Source organism: Nesoenas mayeri (genome assembly GCF_963082525.1).
Source record: "Nesoenas mayeri genome assembly, chromosome: 1".
Lineage (NCBI taxonomy): Eukaryota > Metazoa > Chordata > Aves > Columbiformes > Columbidae > Nesoenas > Nesoenas mayeri.
This window is the reverse complement of record NC_137541.1, coordinates 42,394,446-42,413,300: the sequence shown is the minus strand read 5'-3', so window position 1 is coordinate 42,413,300 and position 18,855 is coordinate 42,394,446. Positions and strand designations below refer to the sequence as shown.

The 18,855-nt window shown below is 41.1% G+C and overlaps 4 protein-coding genes across 4 annotated transcripts; 2 read left to right on the top strand and 2 right to left on the bottom strand.

The window, feature by feature from the left end:
• Positions 1–8,174: 8,174 nt before the first annotated feature.
• On the top strand, positions 8,175–8,486 carry LOC308052962 (histone H4; the record flags this gene model as incomplete). The annotated part of the gene is made up of 1 exon (XM_080363677.1): positions 8,175–8,486. The coding sequence occupies one exon, from the start codon at positions 8,175–8,177 to the stop codon at positions 8,484–8,486; it is 312 nt and encodes a 103-aa protein (XP_080219803.1).
• Positions 8,487–10,009: 1,523 nt separating this feature from the next.
• LOC308051107 (histone H3.2) lies at positions 10,010–10,516 on the top strand (the record flags this gene model as incomplete). Its single annotated transcript, XM_080361407.1, has 1 exon — positions 10,010–10,516. One exon carries the CDS (start codon positions 10,010–10,012, stop codon positions 10,418–10,420), a length of 411 nt encoding a protein of 136 aa, XP_080217533.1. The 3' UTR covers positions 10,421–10,516.
• A 4,495-nt stretch (positions 10,517–15,011) lies between these two features.
• LOC308052833 (histone H3.2) lies at positions 15,012–15,422 on the bottom strand (the record flags this gene model as incomplete). The annotated part of the gene is made up of 1 exon (XM_080363476.1): positions 15,012–15,422. One exon carries the CDS (start codon positions 15,420–15,422, stop codon positions 15,012–15,014), a length of 411 nt encoding a protein of 136 aa, XP_080219602.1.
• A 1,586-nt stretch (positions 15,423–17,008) lies between these two features.
• LOC308046105 (histone H4) lies at positions 17,009–17,332 on the bottom strand (the record flags this gene model as incomplete). Its single annotated transcript, XM_080353792.1, has 1 exon — positions 17,009–17,332. The coding sequence occupies exon 1, from the start codon at positions 17,318–17,320 to the stop codon at positions 17,009–17,011; it is 312 nt and encodes a 103-aa protein (XP_080209918.1). The 5' UTR covers positions 17,321–17,332.
• Positions 17,333–18,855: the final 1,523 nt, after the last annotated feature.

Below are 18,855 nucleotides of genomic sequence, written 5' to 3'. Positions count from 1 at the left end.
CTTTATTCTTTCCCATCAAGTGTCTGAACACACATGGACAAGACTCTCCTGAGCTTTCTCTTCTTCCAAATGAACAGTTCAACAGTTCCAGCTCTCCCAGCCCCTCCTCATATAGAAGATGCTCCAGTGTCTTGATCATCTTCGTGGACCTTTGCTGGTCTCACTCCAGTTATGTCCATATCTCTGTTGCACGCAGGAGCCCAGAACTGGACACAGCACTCTGGATGGATCTCACCAGTACTGATTTGGGAGAAACACTAATTTCTGTCAGTACTATTTTGAAAATAGTCTCTCTCCAGATTGATTTGTGAAACCCATGTACAGATTATCTTTGAGGGGTATTCCTGCCACTTTTAAAATTTTAGTAGTTACACAAAAATAGCTTCAAAAAACATTGTTACTTTTCACACAGGCCTTAGTTTCAAGGCATGTTGAGTCCAACTTGAGCTAGTCTGATTTGTCTCAGTGATCATATATGTCCATGACTGTAGGACTTGTTAAGACTAGTTATAGTCTCAGGAAAACTGCCACTTAAAAAAATTCCCTACATTCTGGGGTGATCAAAAAGTGGGGAGAGGTGACTGTCCTGCCTCCCATAACTGCTAAATATTTGGTTACCAGCAAAAAAAGAACAGTTGTGCATTTTAATGAATCAGCCTCAAAATCTCCCTGTCTGTCCAAAAAATGACAGCCTAAAGCAATAAAATATTCCTTCCGGCTCCTGAAATATTTTGGATCAGATGTCCTCTTGTAAACAAATTTAACTTCTCTCCACCCATGCCTGGGAGTGAGAATTATTGTTAGTAGTAGTAGTATTACTACGCATAGCAATCCCAGTTATGAGCAGGCTTGTGTTCTACTTTTTTATGTAGACTAATTAATTTTTAAGTACAGTGTACAGGGTATAAATAGAAGTGCAAATAAATTCTGGAATTATGGAGAACAGTTTATATTTTGAAAGATGCCTGGTAAACTGGAGACACTGTGTTCAAAATGTATAAGATTTATCACCTAGAAATAAATATGTCCATTTTTTAAATATTGGACAATAGTAGTTGACTAGCCCTTGACTAGATCTGGAACTTCAGGCTACACTTACAAGTTAACAATGAATCAACAACAGTATGTTACCAGGTATTAGGAAAGGAACACAAAGACAACATCTACAAGACAGATTAAGATCTTAATCTGTAGTCAGGGATGGTATAGTCTTACTTGGAGTTTTAGGCCTAGTTTTTAAGTACTGAACTTCAGGTACTGAGATGTAAGCAATAAGAGACTACATAGAAAAGAACAATAGCAATTATCAGAGAGGTCAAAGAACTATTCCCTAATGGGAAGGCACATAGTGTTGGAGTTCTTTGACTCAAATAGAAGGCTGAAAACCTGAAATTTCTTCTCATCTAAAGCATAAAGCGGAAAATAACTAATTTTTCCTCAGTGTACATTGTAAGAAAAAAAAAAAAAAAAGAACTGAATTTCTTTGCTGCAGCAAGTTAGCAGTAAGGAAATAATTTCTGGTATGGAATAGAGTGATACACTGGAGAATGTTACTTGGGAAGATAGTGGGATCTCCAAGAATTAGCAAAATGGAACAGCTATCAGAAATTAAACGTGTTCAGTTGACTGCTGATGATGGGTGTAAAGCAACAAAAATTGCTGATGTCTAGATACTGGTAATTATCACAGAACTATAGGTTAAAGGGAATCTCTGCATATAGGGGAGGGGTGCAGGATCCAATACATTTGGCATTTAGCAAGGTTTTTAGAACCATCTCACACAATATTCTCATTTGGCAACTGAGGGAAAATGGGTAGCATCAGCAAGTTGATGTTTAAAAATTGTCTGTAAAACAGGGCCAAAGGGCTGTAGTTAACAACTTAGCGACTGCAGGCACTCAGTTAAGAAAAGAATGTCTCAGGGCTGAATGAATACTTGATATTAATCGGTGTTTTCAGTAATTACCTGAATGATAAGAGAGATTGTATCCTTAGTATGTGTGGATGATACCAAATTAGGGAGAGTAGACAGTGCTAAAAGCAAGATATTGCATTAAAAGAGACTTTAATAAACTTGAGGTATGGGACAAAAGAAATCTTTTGCACTTTGTCAAAGCAAAGTGCAAAGTTCTGCACATGAAGTAGAATGGCTGCTTGCATCAGCATAAACTGGGAAATGACTGGTCTGACCTGGACAGAACCTGGAGGTTGTGGTGACTTTCTCAACTGCTGGATCCTTAAAGTCTGCTGCTGTGTCCAGAGTTTAAGCATAAATAAAACCGTGTAAGCAGCAGGGGTTTCCAACTGAAGTATTTGGTTTTCCAGCCAAGAATTACTGTAACAAAACACAGCAGCAGTGTCTGGAGACATTGACACAATGCATGTCACCATTTTCCAGACTTGGCTTCTTCCAGAAAAACAGAGCCCAAGACAAAATTTAATACATCCTCGCAGAGATGCCCACAGTAGATTCATTTATTAGAAAACTATGCTCCAGAGAGTCTGTTTGGACAGGGCAGTACTTTAGCTGCTGTTGAGTACTTTCGACTCTATAGAGCTGTCAGAGTTGAACAGCAAAACTTACTGCCCAGTGCAGCTCTGCAGGAGACCAGGCAAGGAGGACAGCTGATCAGTCTCAGCTAGCAGGAAGTATAGAGTTTACATTGGTTTCATGATACATCTTTCTAGCTTAATCAATAGACAATGTATTAGGACATCTATGCTGCTTCAAATGCCAGTTTAGAAAGCAGAGTGAGCATTAAAGAGAAACAGTCAGGTATTAGCTGTAGTTGCTGAGTTTGCTGTTTGCTGTCCCTTTCCTGAATGCAAGAGCAGATTTGTATGGTGTGCTCTGAGCATCATGGGGCACCCTGTTTTGGGAAACCAGCTGGAGTGCCTGGTGAAGAGGTATGACTGGGCTTGATCCTTGGTGGTCTTCCTTGGAGAATCCTGGAGGCGGGGAAGGAAAACAATGTGGGCAGAGAGGGGCACCCCTGCCCCCAGTTACAGGTTATTGGCCCTGTCCCTTCTCTTCTTCACATGAAGAATTGGGCACAGTAACGTCTTCTGAAACCTAAAACATGGTCTACGAGTTCCTTCAGCATTTCTTCAAAGACCTGTTCAGCTACACCACCAATTCAGTGAGCCTGCCAGCACCCTGCCCATGCTGAGGGAGTAGACAGGGGCAGCAGATGGGGGGAACTGCCAGTCTGCAGTCAGAAGTTGTGAGTGGATGTTTCCTAATGCTTTGATGAGGGTGGGGGAAGAGAGATCTCTGCATCTTAAGAAGGCTGCAGCTTGTGTGGGAATGAAGCCCATGTAAACCTCCTTCCAAAGTAAAGTGAGACACATCACACTCATGACTCTGGAGTCATACTAGGCTGGCCACAAACAGCTGTCCTAACAGCTGGTACATTGTTGTGCGAAATAAACACCTCAGAAAGTGTATTTTTTAAGTTCTAGCACAAATACCATTTTTTTTAATGAAATCCTGAAACACATGTCCTGGTGAGGAGTAGGTGTGAGTGCTGAGAGGGCCACGCAAGTGCTTACGTGCCAGTCCCTGCCAGGCATAACATTCCTTCAGAAGTGAGTGTGCAGTGTCCCTTCCTGTGATGCACTCTTGTGGAGACTAGTCCTGTGGTGTCATTTTCCATGAGGAAATGGCATCTGGCTCCTTCTGGTTTGCAGAGTGACACAGCAGTGACTCAGACAATGTTCATTTGCCCTTTCCTACAGCTGGCATAGCACAGGGAAAGAGAGATGACTTCTGGAAGATTTTGCCACTGAATGGATCATCTTCTGATCTGTAAGCAGCCACTATCTGTGCATTGCAAACTGCATCCTCAAAGGTCAGCCCAGGCTGCTGGGCCACAACAGAGGTCTTTTCTCGATTTATCAATCTCTATGTAGTTTCCGGACTTGGCAGCAAAACACGGGGTGTAAACAGTCCAAACCAGGGCTACAGCCCAACTGCTTGGATCTGTGGCTGAGAGGAGCCTTTAAATAAAAATATGAGAATGGGGCTCTCCACCTCTGACTGTCTCAGCAAGTGGAAAAGAGGGAGGTGAGAGATGAAATTAGTTACCAAAGTACCAGTTATTAGACTAAATTCATGAACACAGTTCTCCCACATCTCTTGTTGTATCTGTCAAATAGATATGATAAACACACTGGCCAGCCAATAGCTGTAACATTTAAACATTAGATGACATGGTTTGCTAGTTTTACTTAAGTAACATGAAGCACTTCTGCAACTATTATACTGCCAGGAGATTCCCTCCAAATGGCAATTCCACACATGCAAATATTGACGTGGGCCTCAGTCTAAACATAAAAGTTTTCTGTGCTTAAAATATTTCTTACCAAAATCATGTGGTCTGCTTGTTCTCAGGAAACATAGCTTTACATCATGGCTTAAATGCTGAACTGAAGAAGGGGTATGTGGGCATGGGGATGCAGAAAACTTGGACCACCATGGTAGATTTAGAAACCCAGAGTGTGCCAAAGAAGTCAGATCTTGTGCAGTTTAGAGTCTTATCCACATGTACAGACAGGTCCCAGTTGACCACATCTCCACGCTGTCAAAGTTAAATTCTCTCTAGCCAGTCTCTTTTAGATATTATGCATGAAGAGAGTTTAATGTTTAATATTAAATTTCATTATTGAGCATGTTTGGTATTACATGGGATTTTAACTTAACAAAGTAATACAGCAATGTAGTGTGATTGGATCACAAGCATAATACAGCATTTTCAACATACAGTTGAATTACAATGCAAACCTGATTCTTGTTACTGGTCTTCGTATTCTCATGATCAGAATGCTGGGTCCAGTTGCAGGGGAGGAATATGCTGGTTGAAACCATTTCAAGCCCACTGCTCTCTTCAAAGTTTGTTTTGCTTTTTGTCCACCTTGTATACTTTATGTTGGCCTGAGCCACATATACATCTCTTTCTGTGCCCCTCCCCCCCGCTCCCCCCAACCCTGTGCTGACCTGCCTTGCTCAGGAAGTCATTCTTCTTTGTTAGTTGTCTGAGGGAACCTGATGATTCACTGGTGCAGCTGTCTTATCTAAAACCATGGTAACCCTCCAGTCTCCCTGGTGTTGAGATAAGCATAGCTTTCTTTATAGCACATTATTCCTCCAGCTCATTGTCTTTTTTTCCCTCTCGGAGCTCTCCTCTGCTCTGGGGGTGTGCTGGTCTGTCAAAAGCACCCAGGGTTTCAGTACAAGGGGACAATTTCTTTCTCTCTCCCAGATAGTCCATGTAAGATCTGCTATGTTTTCAGCATGGCAGATCACAAGGCATGATAACAGTGCAAAGCAGGACTCTGTACAACCCATCTTATTATATTTACAAAGAACAAATTGCAATTTGATTTTTCCTTTAAAAGTGACAGAAAATTTTGAATAGGGAATGAAGCACCAACTGCCAATGAGTGGAAAGTGCAAGGAACATAAAAGCTTGTCCAATACTAGTACAAAATTCAGAACTACAAGTTTAAAATATATTAATACCCTTCCAGAAGTTTATTCATATATATTCTTACAATACAATGTCTGACAGTAGATGTTTTGCCTAATATTGATCCAAAATTTGAAGCCTGAAGTTCTATTAACATTTCATGAATTAAGTTTTTAAAGTGAGGATTAAATTGATACCTGTATTTTCTAATTACTCACCCTGAGGTTATAGAAACAAACACAATATCCTACAGGAACCGTACGTTACGATGCTAGACTTTGAACACCAGTGAAAAAGCATCACATTAATTATCTACCGGATGCAAAAGCAAGTGTTCTTAGTATACTAGAGGTTTTGTAACTTGACGCTGTCTCACAGAATTTAATCTGTTTTGATTCCATCTTGTTTTGAATCTGTTCTTAGTTTACATATGTGCTAAATGAGAAAAAAAAAAAAATGGGCTTTTGCTTGGTCACTGTCACTACTAAGTGTAGACAGGGGTTGGAGAGCAGAAAGGGAGGGGTATTGAAATTGAGTGCTCTGCTGCTAGTGAGAAACTACTAAGTGAAGAAAATAAAGTGATAATGAAGAAAAAAAAATCAAAAAATACCCACCTGAAAAACAACCAACCAAAACAAACAACAAAAACCCAAGAAAAAACTACAAAACAAACAATCAATCACCAAAAATACACATACACAAAAAAAAAATCAATTAAAAAACCCACCCCAAAACAAAACCCAAACTCAAAACTATTCTGGAAACCCTGTATTCTGGAATCCTTCTTTAGACTACTTACCGCAGAAAAGGCTTGAGCTTGTTTTGTGATCTGCCAGTTCTGTATAAACGAGAACTGTAGCAAGCATAATATATTTTTTAAGCTCCAGTATCATACTCAGCTCACTTATTCACTCCTTCCAGGAAGATAAAGTAGGTGTACTTAGGAGTACCCCAGTCTAAAGAGACTCTCTATTAAACCTATGCATTCCTCTGCACCTCTGCAGCAGGAGTAAAAGCTGTGAATGCCTCGACCAGGTGAACAATAGTAACTCATTAGAAGAGTTCAGTAAGGGTTGCTTCATACTGAAAGAGGGGGAAAGCAAAGATCATTCCTATGATCCTTAATATACTCCTTTTCTGAAGTGTAGCAGATTAGCTAGGGAGAAGAAAATTTTCACCTAAATCATATTTGTTATCTTCTCAAAACCAAACCAAACCAAAACAAAAACAAAAAATAGCCAGAAAGAAGCAAAAACACCCCAGTAAGCAAAAACCCAGAAGTCATAGACTTGATACTGACCGTGAAAATATCTAGGGACAGTATTAGAAACAATATTTGAAATATCAAGATAATGAGCTGCTCTTTTAAGCTTTTAATATGAGCATAGAGAACAAACCACTCCTTTAGTTTTATGATGGAATGTAATTCTACCAGCAGTAAACAGACTGAAATAAGGTACTCCTTCCCAGTTTAGAAGCAAAACCAGATTATAAGCAAGGCAGCTGAAAACCTACAAATGGAAACCAGAAACTGAGCCTAAACGTTATGGAGAGACAGCGAGTGTTCTCAGTACACTCGAGGCTTAATAATTTGCCTCTGTTTCACATAATTAAATCTGTCTAGATTCCATATTATTAAACTGCTTATATGTTCTAATGTCACACAGTTTCAAAGAGTACATAGAAATTCTGCTTGTGTTTCCTACAGAAATGGACAGAAGTAAATCAAAGTATGTGTTATTCCAGTGGGTATTCCACGTTGAGATGTTCTTATACTGTGACATTTATAACATTGTTAGAAGAGGATTGCTCCTTACTTTTATAAATACTAATTCAGAATCCCACATAATGCCACTATAGATTTATACCCATAAAACAACCACTAACATTTGAAAAGCTTGATATGCAACAACAAAAAAAGGTGCTTTTCTTTCTTATATAAGGTAGCAGAAATGTAAATCTATAGTTATATTAAAGGATATTATGAGAAAAATGAGGAAAAAATCCTCACAGCAGGAGTTCCAAATGACCAAATTAGTAAAAATCATAATCTAATATACAGGTAGTCACATATTTTTTAAAAAGTATTGTATTCTGCCTTCTGCTTAATATGCGTTTGCAGACTCAAAACTGCTTATGTTAAAATCAGAAGAGAGTATCAAACTTCCAATGTAAGGAATGGGAGGTAGAAAGCAAAATGCAAACCAAATGTATTAGAAAACCTGACAGCAGGGATACTGTGGAAAATTCCCTAAAGGGAGTAAGTTATTTCAAACCATTAAAACTTTTGAGGCAAAGTTCATAGAACTTTAAATACAAAAAAAACCCCACAAAGATATAAGGAGAATTTAAAGTAATTAAAAAACCCTTCAGTCATAGCAATAAAACAAAATACAGACATATATATTTCAAATGGGTTAATACAAATCCAAGGAGGCAGTAAAAAGCTTTCCAATTGTTACGAATATGTACATTGTTGAGAATTGTTATGATGGGAGATGTATTTTTTGTGGACTTTACAGCACTGTTACTACAGCTAACAGTAAGCAATATTCTGTCCTTCTGGAGCTGTAACGGTGCCAGAAAAAAATGGCGGGAACCCCGCCCCTCCTCGCTGCAGTCCTCAACCAGGTCGGACTCCAACATATAAATTTGCCGCACCATCCCTGTTTTGTCGCAAAGCTTTTTACTTGCACCGGGAGCAGTATGTCTGGCAGGGGCAAGGGCGGGAAGGGGCTCGGCAAGGGGGGCGCCAAGCGCCACCGCAAAGTGCTGCGCGACAACATCCAGGGCATCACCAAGCCGGCCATCCGCCGCCTGGCTCGGCGCGGCGGCGTCAAGCGCATCTCAGGGCTCATCTACGAGGAGACTCGCGGAGTGCTGAAGGTCTTCCTAGAGAACGTGATCCGCGACGCTGTCACCTACACCGAGCACGCCAAGAGGAAGACCGTGACAGCCATGGACGTGGTTTATGCCCTTAAGCGCCAGGGACGCACCCTCTACGGCTTCGGCGGCTAAAGCTCTTTGCTCCCAGACCATCTCGAAAACCAAAGGCTCTTCTAAGAGCCACCCACTTAAGCTAGAAAAGAGCTGTGTTACTTCAAGCCTGCTAAAAAATGTTTTTACAAGCTTTTTTTTTTTCCCCCACGTTAGTGGAATTTTCCGTAAGTTACTACATACGTATCTTTCTTTTATACTTGTTAAGCACTAGATAATTAACTGAATGTGTGTTGCTAATACGTTAAGGACTTTGCTAGTTAAACAGATCAGGAAACTCGGGAAGGGAGTGATTCGATATTGTAATTTGGAATATAAGGATTTGTCTTGCTTTTGTGAAAAATCGATCTAAATAAGTTAAACACTCCAAATGCTCCCATCTCGAGCTGGTGAGCTGGCCCGACTTCGGCACAAACGCATCGCCCTGTGGGCATCTGTTATTGTGGTCTGTGTTTTTTCACTAATCGAGTAAACAGGAGCAGAAGCACATAGGTATTTGTATTTAAATAGTGTTAAGCCCCGTACTGGCGATCAGCACGTGGAAATGAGCGGGCGCAGGATGGGAGATGTCAGAGCTGTTCCCGCCCGTGCCCTTTCCCATAAAGCTTTAAATACTAGAATGATCTCAAGTCTGTCCTCTGAAACTAGTTTTTGGGGAGTTATGCGTTATTCTTCATGCGTCTAGTATGTTAAAGTTTACAAAGACTTTAAAATTACAGCTGCTAAAGCTGGAGCAGTTCTCAGTATCCAGGGTCAGTTCCAGTCCTCCCTTCACTCTTCACTCAGGCTTGGAGGACAAATCTGGCTGAAAAAAATAGAGCAGAATCATACACAAGGAAAAAAATTGAAAGCTCATGGACTATAAGCTTGTATTTAAGTAACAGCATTATGCTGAAATTCAAAGAAGTTGGAAACACTATCCCCTGAACTAGAGTGTTTTCACATGCAATTCATCCCCATTGAAGTCTGTTTTTCTATTATTTTCAGAGTAAAGTTACTCTAGGTTAAAAGAAACAAAAACAGAAAATCCGAACCCATCACCCCCCTGCCAAAATAAATCAATAAATCCATCAATCCAACACCCCAAAAAAACTTTATAAGTTTCCTATTGAGCAAAGTGTCTCCAACACTTACTTTTCAAAGCTGAAGTCTAATGAATTAGAAGGACGAAAAGACAAATAAAAACCCAACTAATTACTCTTGTATGCGTTCAGGACTGCATAACTTATAATCACTCATTTCCCTTTAAAAATTGCTAACGATTTTTATTTTCGAGATGAACCATAAAAATTGCTATTAGAAACAGGTAAAAACTAAAACATGAGCGGCGAGTGCAGGACGGGGGGAGGGTGAGCGCGTGCAGGCCGTTGGAAAAAAGGCGCGCGTTCCAGGCGGGCTTTTCGAATTTGAAAGCATCCAATAATAATGGCGCATTGGTGCCAGCCAATCAGAGAGGAGAACATTCTATAAAAGCCTCCACGGAAGCGCGGTGCTATCATTCCACAGCGGTAGCTGCAAAGAGGTAGCTCAGTTCTCTCTGGCTAATGGCGCGTACCAAGCAGACGGCGCGTAAGTCGACGGGCGGGAAGGCGCCCCGCAAGCAGCTGGCCACCAAGGCTGCCCGCAAGAGCGCGCCGGCCACCGGCGGCGTGAAGAAGCCGCACCGCTACCGGCCCGGCACGGTGGCGCTGCGCGAGATCCGCCGCTACCAGAAGTCGACCGAGCTGCTGATCCGCAAGCTGCCCTTCCAGCGCCTGGTGCGCGAGATCGCGCAGGACTTCAAGACCGACCTGCGCTTCCAGAGCTCGGCCGTCATGGCGCTGCAGGAGGCCAGCGAGGCCTACCTGGTGGGGCTGTTCGAGGACACCAACCTCTGCGCCATCCACGCCAAGCGCGTCACCATCATGCCCAAGGACATCCAGCTGGCCCGCCGCATCCGCGGCGAGCGCGCCTGAGGCTCTTGCCACAAGGCTCCGCCTCTGATCCTTTATCCCTGCACCCTAAAGGCTCTTTTAAGAGCCACCACATAGCACAAAAGAGCTGTGACACAGTTGTTTCTGTACTTCGATACCAGACTTGAACTTCTTATTGAAGTGCAAGTTTTTGGCTCTTATAAGAACTAGTACTTTCAGTAATTAGACTCCCCTCTTTCCTAGCTCCGTGCTCAGCTGATTACTCTGGACATTGTATTCGAGAGGTCTTTTGAAATTAAATACAGGAATTCAAATGAAAATATAAGATTTTCTAAATAATGGCCTTAAGCAATATAAGGCTTATAACTTACAACTGCACAAAACAAAAACGAGTGTCAGGTAAGGTACAAGAAAAATTATTTTAATTGTGGCAAAAGCTATAATGAAAGAGTAACTGGAAGACTGCAATTCTTCCCACTGTAAAATATTTAAGTTTTCAATGGCTTTATGGAGGACTGCAGGTTTTTACTTTGCTTAAGCAATGTGGCATAACCTGAGGTATTTTTGGCAGATAAGCTTGATACAAATATTCTCTGACTAAGATGTACTGTGAAATTCCTAGCACTGTATTAGATATCTGAGAGCCCTTCCTCTCTGTGATGAATAAAACGAAAGTACTATTAAGATAAAATTAGTCTGTGTTTTATACCCTCAATTTATTTGTTTGCCTTATGGTTTCTAGGAAAGACGGAAGTATAGGATAAAGCAGTTTGGAAAAAACAAAAAGAATCTGGTGGATCCTGGACTCTGGGAAGTCCTCCCTCCCATTTTCAAAATAAATGGAGAGCACCTGTACTGGGGAATGTTTCATAGCTTTTGTTTGGGAGCAGAGCAGCTGCCAAGCCTTGACAGCTCTGTAATCAATGAGCAGCCTCTAGGAAATATGCTTATATGGTTTTTAGAACTGAGAATAAACGTTTTCTGTTTAGTGATAAAAACATGGTGGAGTCAGTGGGGGAATACACATGGAAGGATTAGGAGCTGAATGTTTACTAGAATGTAATTTATTCGATAAACATTTGTAGTCAGGAGATTATTTGGCCTTTAGTTCACTTCTGTTTCTTGGCTGATTGTGTCAAGATTTGCAAACAAGCTATTTTAGAATTTCAGAGAAGACACCTTTTCTATGAATTCACAAATAAAACATTCAGTTTTCTCAAAGTTTTGCTGCTTTGTTGTCACAGCATCTTTTCTTTTGCCCTTGAATGGAATCCGGCCTGTCCAATACACTTCTGTAAACATTACAGGCCAAATTGGTCTGAAAATAACATTCAGGTATTTGAGCATGGAATCTGGAGAACCCTGCAAGGAATGTCATAGGGTGTGTTTTAGAAACACTACACAGGATGGAAAACATGCTAGATATAACTGATATCATAATCATGTAGGTATGAATGCATGCAGGCACACAAATGTACATATTCTATACATATATACACATACATTGACTCACAAATTTTAATTCTTTGCAGTATCCATCCACCTCTGTCTCCTTCCCACTTCCCTCTGCCCCAGCACCACTCAGCTTTATACATCTGTTTTCATTTTTTGTGGTTTCAACAATATGATAAGCTAAATAAAATGGAAGAAGCTACTTCACATTTGGACTAGGTGATCATTGTAGGTCATTTCCAACAGAGATATTCTATTAAGCTCTTTGTACATCACCACTTGCAGAGTAAGGAGCGGCAATTTTATGAAGTAAAAAGTGGAAGTGCTTCTGCTGGAAAAGCACAGTGACTGCACTTATAAATGTAGTTTGAAAGGAACGATATTATGATTTTAAAGCTGACTGTCTGTCTGACTACACTCTAAGTCTTCAGTAGGCCTGATCCTGATTGTATTTGTTGTTTCCTGTTGGCAATGTATTATTAACTAAAATGAGTTAAGTTTGTAGCTAAGCACCACTTCAAGGTGTTAAGGTGCTCAAGGCCAGGCTGAGCAACCTGATCTTGTGAAAGGTGTCCCTGCCCATGGCCAGTGGGGTTGGAGTTAGATGACCTCTAAAGCCCTTTCCAAACCAAATAATTCTGTGAGGATAGCAACTGTTGCAAGGGCTAAAAGCTCACACTTGTTACAATTGTAAATATTGAGGTCACGGTGTGAACAAAAACGAACTTATTGAAACAATGTACTAGTGCCTGCTTGTAGTGCACACCCAGGCTCTGTAGGGAGCCCTTGCTGATACCAGGTTGTGGAATATGCCCTCAACAGTGAATTATGAAACTATTCATTGTGACTGATGAGTAGTTAATATCTTGTCTATCTTCCCAGGTCTCTTATCAATGCTCTCTAGCAAAATTGCAAAAAGGGACTGGATAGGATCTTAGAGTGGTACTTGTTAGAAATAAGACAGAGGGTTTTTTGGGGGCTTGTGTGTGGCTTGTTTTTTTTTTTTTTTTCACCCCTCTTATTAACATTAAACATACTCTAGGATAACTGAATCAGTAGAAAGAAGGACTGAGGTGATATTTCATCATCTGACACTTAAGAGAACACAGAACATTTATGGCCTATTGGAAGGTTTCCTTCACTCCACATGCTGTAAGTGCCAAGTATCTTCTCACATCGTGCTGTCATTCAAGACAAGGAAAAATTTTAATTATGCCTTAGTATAAAACTTCAGTTACAAAACCTGCCTTTTTTTTTTTCTGCATCATATGAATTTATTTTGTTCTGATTCACTAACAACTCAGATTTTTTTTTTTATTTACATACAAATAAGTAGAGGTGAAATCTATCTTTAAAAATACTTATAAGTTCTGTTTAAAGGCATATTAAAAAAAAAAAAAAAAGCCACAACCAAATAAACAAAAAAACTCCACACATTTAGAAGAGAACAACAACAAACCAGAACAACAACAATAACAACAAAACACCAAACCAAAAAAATCCCAACAGACTAGCTCCTCTGTCCACCATGGACTTCATAGCCATGCCACTCATCACTTTAGTAATACTGCAGCTCTTTACTTCCATTACAACCTGGTCTCAAAACAAGCCCATAAAGATCAAACTATGAGGGACTTTACGGAGATAAAACCAAGAAACAAACAAAAAAGTCTCAAATCAACCTTAATCTTGGCTGATTACTACACATGTTAAGTCTTTTCTTTTTCTCCCATCACAGTGCTCTCTCTGACAGATTGTGTTTATAGTAGAGAAAGCATGTCTAACAGAAAGAACACAAATGCCTCTAATGAGAGCTGGTGACAGCTTTGCCTTCTGACAGCTCCCTTCAGTGCTACACTGAGGACTGTTACATCTCAGGTACCGACTGGGAGCTTTTACAACTGGGAAGAAGACAGGAAGATGATACCCAAAATTACGGTAAAAACTGCTAGTACTCTTTTATGAATCTGAAGCATAATCCTTAACTTTCTCTTTTAATGCTCAGGCTCTTACTAGACTGGCCATTCCTGTGTGCATGTCTCATAGTAATGATTCCAGCAAAGGTGGATCCTTATAAAGAAGGTTGAAAGCTGCTCACATATACATATATCCTGGAGGATCTTCTGAGACTCCTAAAAATCTGGCTGCAGAGTTCTGACAACTCAGTGTATTTTCTGACTGCATAAAATCTTGCGATTGCTACCGGGGTAAGTGCAAGTTCAAAGATAAATACATGTATGCTCATTATTGGAACAATATGCACAATTCCACTTCAAAATTTCTATACAACTCTTAGCAAAAGTACCACCACAACAAAAAAACAAACCCCACAAACAACTTCAAGAAATACAAAACCTTTTTTTCTGCAGTTTTGTATTATCAATACTAACAAATCCAGACTACCTTGATAGTTATTTCTGTGGACAATACTTTTCAATCATAGTCTCTTGGCCTTTTTAGGTATGCTTCCATGCTGTGAGAATGAAGCCTTATGCTGCCCAGCTCTTCAGAATGGTTATGCACCGTTTTGAGACCGGCCTCAAAAACAACCTTTTGAGACATATTCTTGCTCCTGATGTTAACAAAAGTTGGAGAAAGGCAGCAGCTCCCTTTAAAACAGACTGCCTTATCCGGGTTCAACAGTAACACGATCCCAGTGAGCAGCAGTTTCTGCTCTTGCCTAGACCCAGCCAGTTTAAGGTGCAGAATTCCTGAGCCCAGGCCCTTCCTGGACAGGCCTTTCTCCGCACGCCCCGCCCCAGCCCTTCTCTCTCAAAGGCTATTTCGAGACTGGTAGTCATAGCAATATATAAACCTCCATTTAGATAGATGCTCTGCTCACTGTCCTTAAAATTATATACTGGTCTCACACATCTCCCTGCAAATTTACCTCTTCTTTCCTGCCCAGTGTTTAAAGTGCATGTTACCTTCAGCATTTGCAAAGGACTCTGCTAAAATGCAGAACAAGCAAATTAGAGCCTTGCAGGGTTTAAAAGATTGGTTATATACAATAAAGTAAAATACAAAAACCCGCAGTACACTTTCAAAACATTAAAATAATTATTATTTCTTAAACATAAATATTTGAAGCACAGTGATACAACTCTTTCTATTGTGCAGGTAGTGGCTCTTAAAAGAGCCTTTGGGTTTTGATAGTCTGAAAGCACCGGTCGCTAGAAGCTTAAGCGCGCTCGCCGCGGATGCGGCGGGCCAGCTGGATGTCCTTGGGCATGATAGTGACGCGCTTGGCGTGGATGGCGCAGAGGTTGGTGTCCTCGAACAGCCCCACCAGGTAGGCCTCGCTGGCCTCCTGCAGCGCCATGACGGCCGAGCTCTGGAAGCGCAGGTCGGTCTTGAAGTCCTGCGCGATCTCGCGCACCAGGCGCTGGAAGGGCAGCTTGCGGATCAGCAGCTCGGTCGACTTCTGGTAGCGGCGGATCTCGCGCAGCGCCACCGTGCCGGGCCGGTAGCGGTGCGGCTTCTTCACGCCGCCGGTGGCCGGCGCGCTCTTGCGGGCAGCCTTGGTGGCCAGCTGCTTGCGGGGCGCCTTCCCGCCCGTCGACTTACGCGCTGTCTGCTTTGTGCGCGCCATTCGCAAAGTACAACCACTCTTCCTGAGAAAGAATCAGGAGTGAGCACGACACAAGCAGCACGCTGGCTTTATTTATAGAGCCACCCTGCCTCTGATTGGATAAGGAGAAACGCAATCTCATTGGTTGATGTGAAAATCCCAGCCTGAGCTCAAGATAGTCGCATTCGTGCTGCCCGCTTCCCTACTCTCCCCCCACCGCTCTGCGGGTCGCCGCTCCCTCGGTGACAGCCCAAGGCCTGGGAGAGCGGGTATTGCAGACGCGGCGCTCACATCGCTTCTGTTTCTTCGACTTTCCCTCTCCGCCAGGCTCCTGACAGATTGAAGCCGAGTGTAGGGTCAAATTCGGGGGCTGTGCTTAAAAACGCAAACTATTTCTTTTTTTTTTTTTTGTTAGTTAGTTTGTTTTGTATGGGCTAATTGTAAAATAAGAACAAAGTTCCTTCAATTCCGTACAGAGATCCCATTTACAGCAATAGGCACGTTATCCTCAAAGCCGCAAAGGAAAAATCGTGTAGTACCTCAGAACACTAAAGACAAGATGCTTAAGAAATCCTATAGTGCAGGTTTGTAGCTGCTTTAACAATACAGATACATCTTTAAACGATTTTTCTCATGTTGTTTTCTATTCTTTTTTTCTAGAAAATTTAACATGAGAGATCTTAAATATGGTCAAGTAAATTTGTGACTTTGAGAACACAATTTCTTTGTGAAACTAAGATCTTAAGAATATGCAATTACTACCTAATTGCTCATTAAGGCTGTGAGAAAACCAGAAGTGACGGCGAATATTTATTGATTGCTATTGTTTGTGTATGGTAAATGACTACTAACAGTTTTATATAAACCTGGAAAACTGGTGTTGCAGTTTTTTCTTCCGGTGTTGAAGGAAACAGAACAGCAATACTTTAGAAGCGTTCCGTGGACAAAAGCATTCTCTGTATGATAGAATAACAAAAGCTTTCACACAAGACTCCTTTTGATGCATTATCCTGAAATATGTTGCCAGGGACATAATTTTCGTTCATGGTCCCTGGCCCCCAACATACTATAGAATACATTAGATTTACTTCTGAAATAGCTTTTCAGAGAAAAAAAAAAAAAAAAAAAAGAACTGAGGGTAGGTCATAGTAATTAAAATATTTATTTTGAAACATTATTAAGGAAACATTAATCTCAAAGCAAATTAAGAATTTTCTTAGACAAAAATTTTATAGCATGATACATTGAACATTAATCCAGAAATTAACGTAAATCAGAGAAGATTTGAACAAAGTTAAAGAACACATTCAGTTTTGATTACAAGGAGCGTTTGAAAAACGCTAACATTTGCAAGAGAAACTCAGAGGTTCGCTAAAAACGATTTGTTTCGCTAAAGAAACAATTTATCAGAATGAAAACATTAAATCACATATATCTAAACACAAAGCCTTCTGGAAGTACCCAGTAACGATTTTTAACGAGCTCCGGTAATTGTATCATTACTTCAGACACCTTATCAAGAAACAATGTCACAGCTCTTTTTAGGAGAAAGTGGGTGGCTCTTAAAAGAGCCTTTGGTTTTCGAGATGGTCTGGGAGTAAAGAGCTTTAGCCGCCGAAGCCGTAGAGGGTGCGTCCCTGGCGCTTGAGGGCATAGACCACGTCCATGGCTGTCACGGTCTTCCTCTTGGCGTGCTCGGTGTAGGTGACAGCATCACGGATCACGTTCTCCAGGAAGACCTTCAGCACTCCGCGAGTCTCCTCGTAGATGAGCCCCGAGATGCGCTTGACGCCGCCGCGCCGAGCCAGGCGGCGGATGGCCGGCTTGGTGATGCCCTGGATGTTGTCGCGCAGCACTTTGCGGTGGCGCTTGGCGCCCCCCTTGCCGAGCCCCTTCCCGCCTTTGCCTCTACCAGACATTCTGCTGCTGGAGCTCTCTGAACCGATGGAATAGAAGCGACGCGATGTCGGCAGACTTTATGTGTTGGAGTCCGACCTGGTTGAGGACTGCAGCGAGGAAGGGCGGGGCTTAGGTCTCGCTCCGCAGCATCTCTCCGCTTTCCCTATCGCGCTCCCCGCTAGTATAAAAAATGACGGCTTCGTGCATGTTTCCGTTCCCGCGGTTCAGTGTTTGTGCCCTTGTTGAGGACGTTCGCTTTTATTCACAAAGCAAAAACCTTGGGCCTCTGTGTATAAGTATACATACTTTTAAAAATCTTTGGTACTTGGCGATCATTTAGAAAAAAAAAAACACCTCGATCTTAAAACGGTATCCTAGTTACTGAATCTTTTTTTTTTTTTTTTTTTTTTTACATTATAATTGTTATTTTAATATGTGGATATCTGTTACCTAGTGCAATTTCACCTGGTTGCATTGATTCTTACATGTGGCTTCAGTGTTTTGAACTGCTCTTTATGCTTTTTTAAATACAGCATCTTGCAGCAAAATCTGTCCAATCGCGTTTCTGAGAAATTCTACCCTGCCTTGAATTTCTCTTATCAATTTTTCTGCCCTTTCTGAAGGTTTTTTCAAGGAGACTTAACAGCAAAGATACAATAACAGAGAGTTTAACATTTACGTGCTCCTTTTTTTTAAAAAAAAAAAAAAAGTAAAACAGTTCTTTTGGATGAATATTTTACAGTATTTTGCATTGTTGTGGTGGCATAGACAATAGTATGGTTATTTTTTAGAGATATTAAAAATAAAATAAATTTTTAAAAGGGTGGTTTTGTTCTTCAGAGGAAGGTATTGAAATCTGGTTTTACCTTCTTTTGGGAATGAAAATATTCTGAGGTTTTACTATTTAAAATAAGAAACAATCATTTTAACAAATATCATTGAGTAACTGGCTTTCAACTTGAAAATTATCAGGGCAGCTGAAAAACATTTCTGGTATTGAGCTGTTGCTGCCCTCTCATGGACATTGTTTGATTGTGTGTATGTTGTTTGTGTGTGTGTTTGTTTTTTCCTTACAAGCCAAGTAGTTTTATATAATGTATCCTTTCATAAAGATACAACATAAGATTAATCAATCATCAGTCTCTGTTTGCCCATAGGCCACAGATAACAGATGTTGCATTTGCTAGCAGATAAATCACTATATGAGAATAATGTAGTCTTCTATATTGTTTTTGCACAGACTTTTCAGCATAGGCCTAAAAGAAACCCAAATGGTACAAGACAAACACTCAGACTCTGAAGAAGACATCCTAAGGACTCAAGCCAGTAACAAATGTCCTGTTCCCTGAGGAACTTGGCAGTATCCCAGATTGGGCTGGGGAGATAATTCAGGAGTACAGTGGAGATGCCCTGCTTAAGTTCATTATGTCTTTTTTCCTAAGGTTAGTTTGCTCTTTCCAGGGAGGGAAGTTCAGAGACCATGACTGGACTCTTGTGGGACAGCAGGCCACTGAGAGAAACTGGGCACTCTGTAGTCAGGTCCTCTGTCATTCCC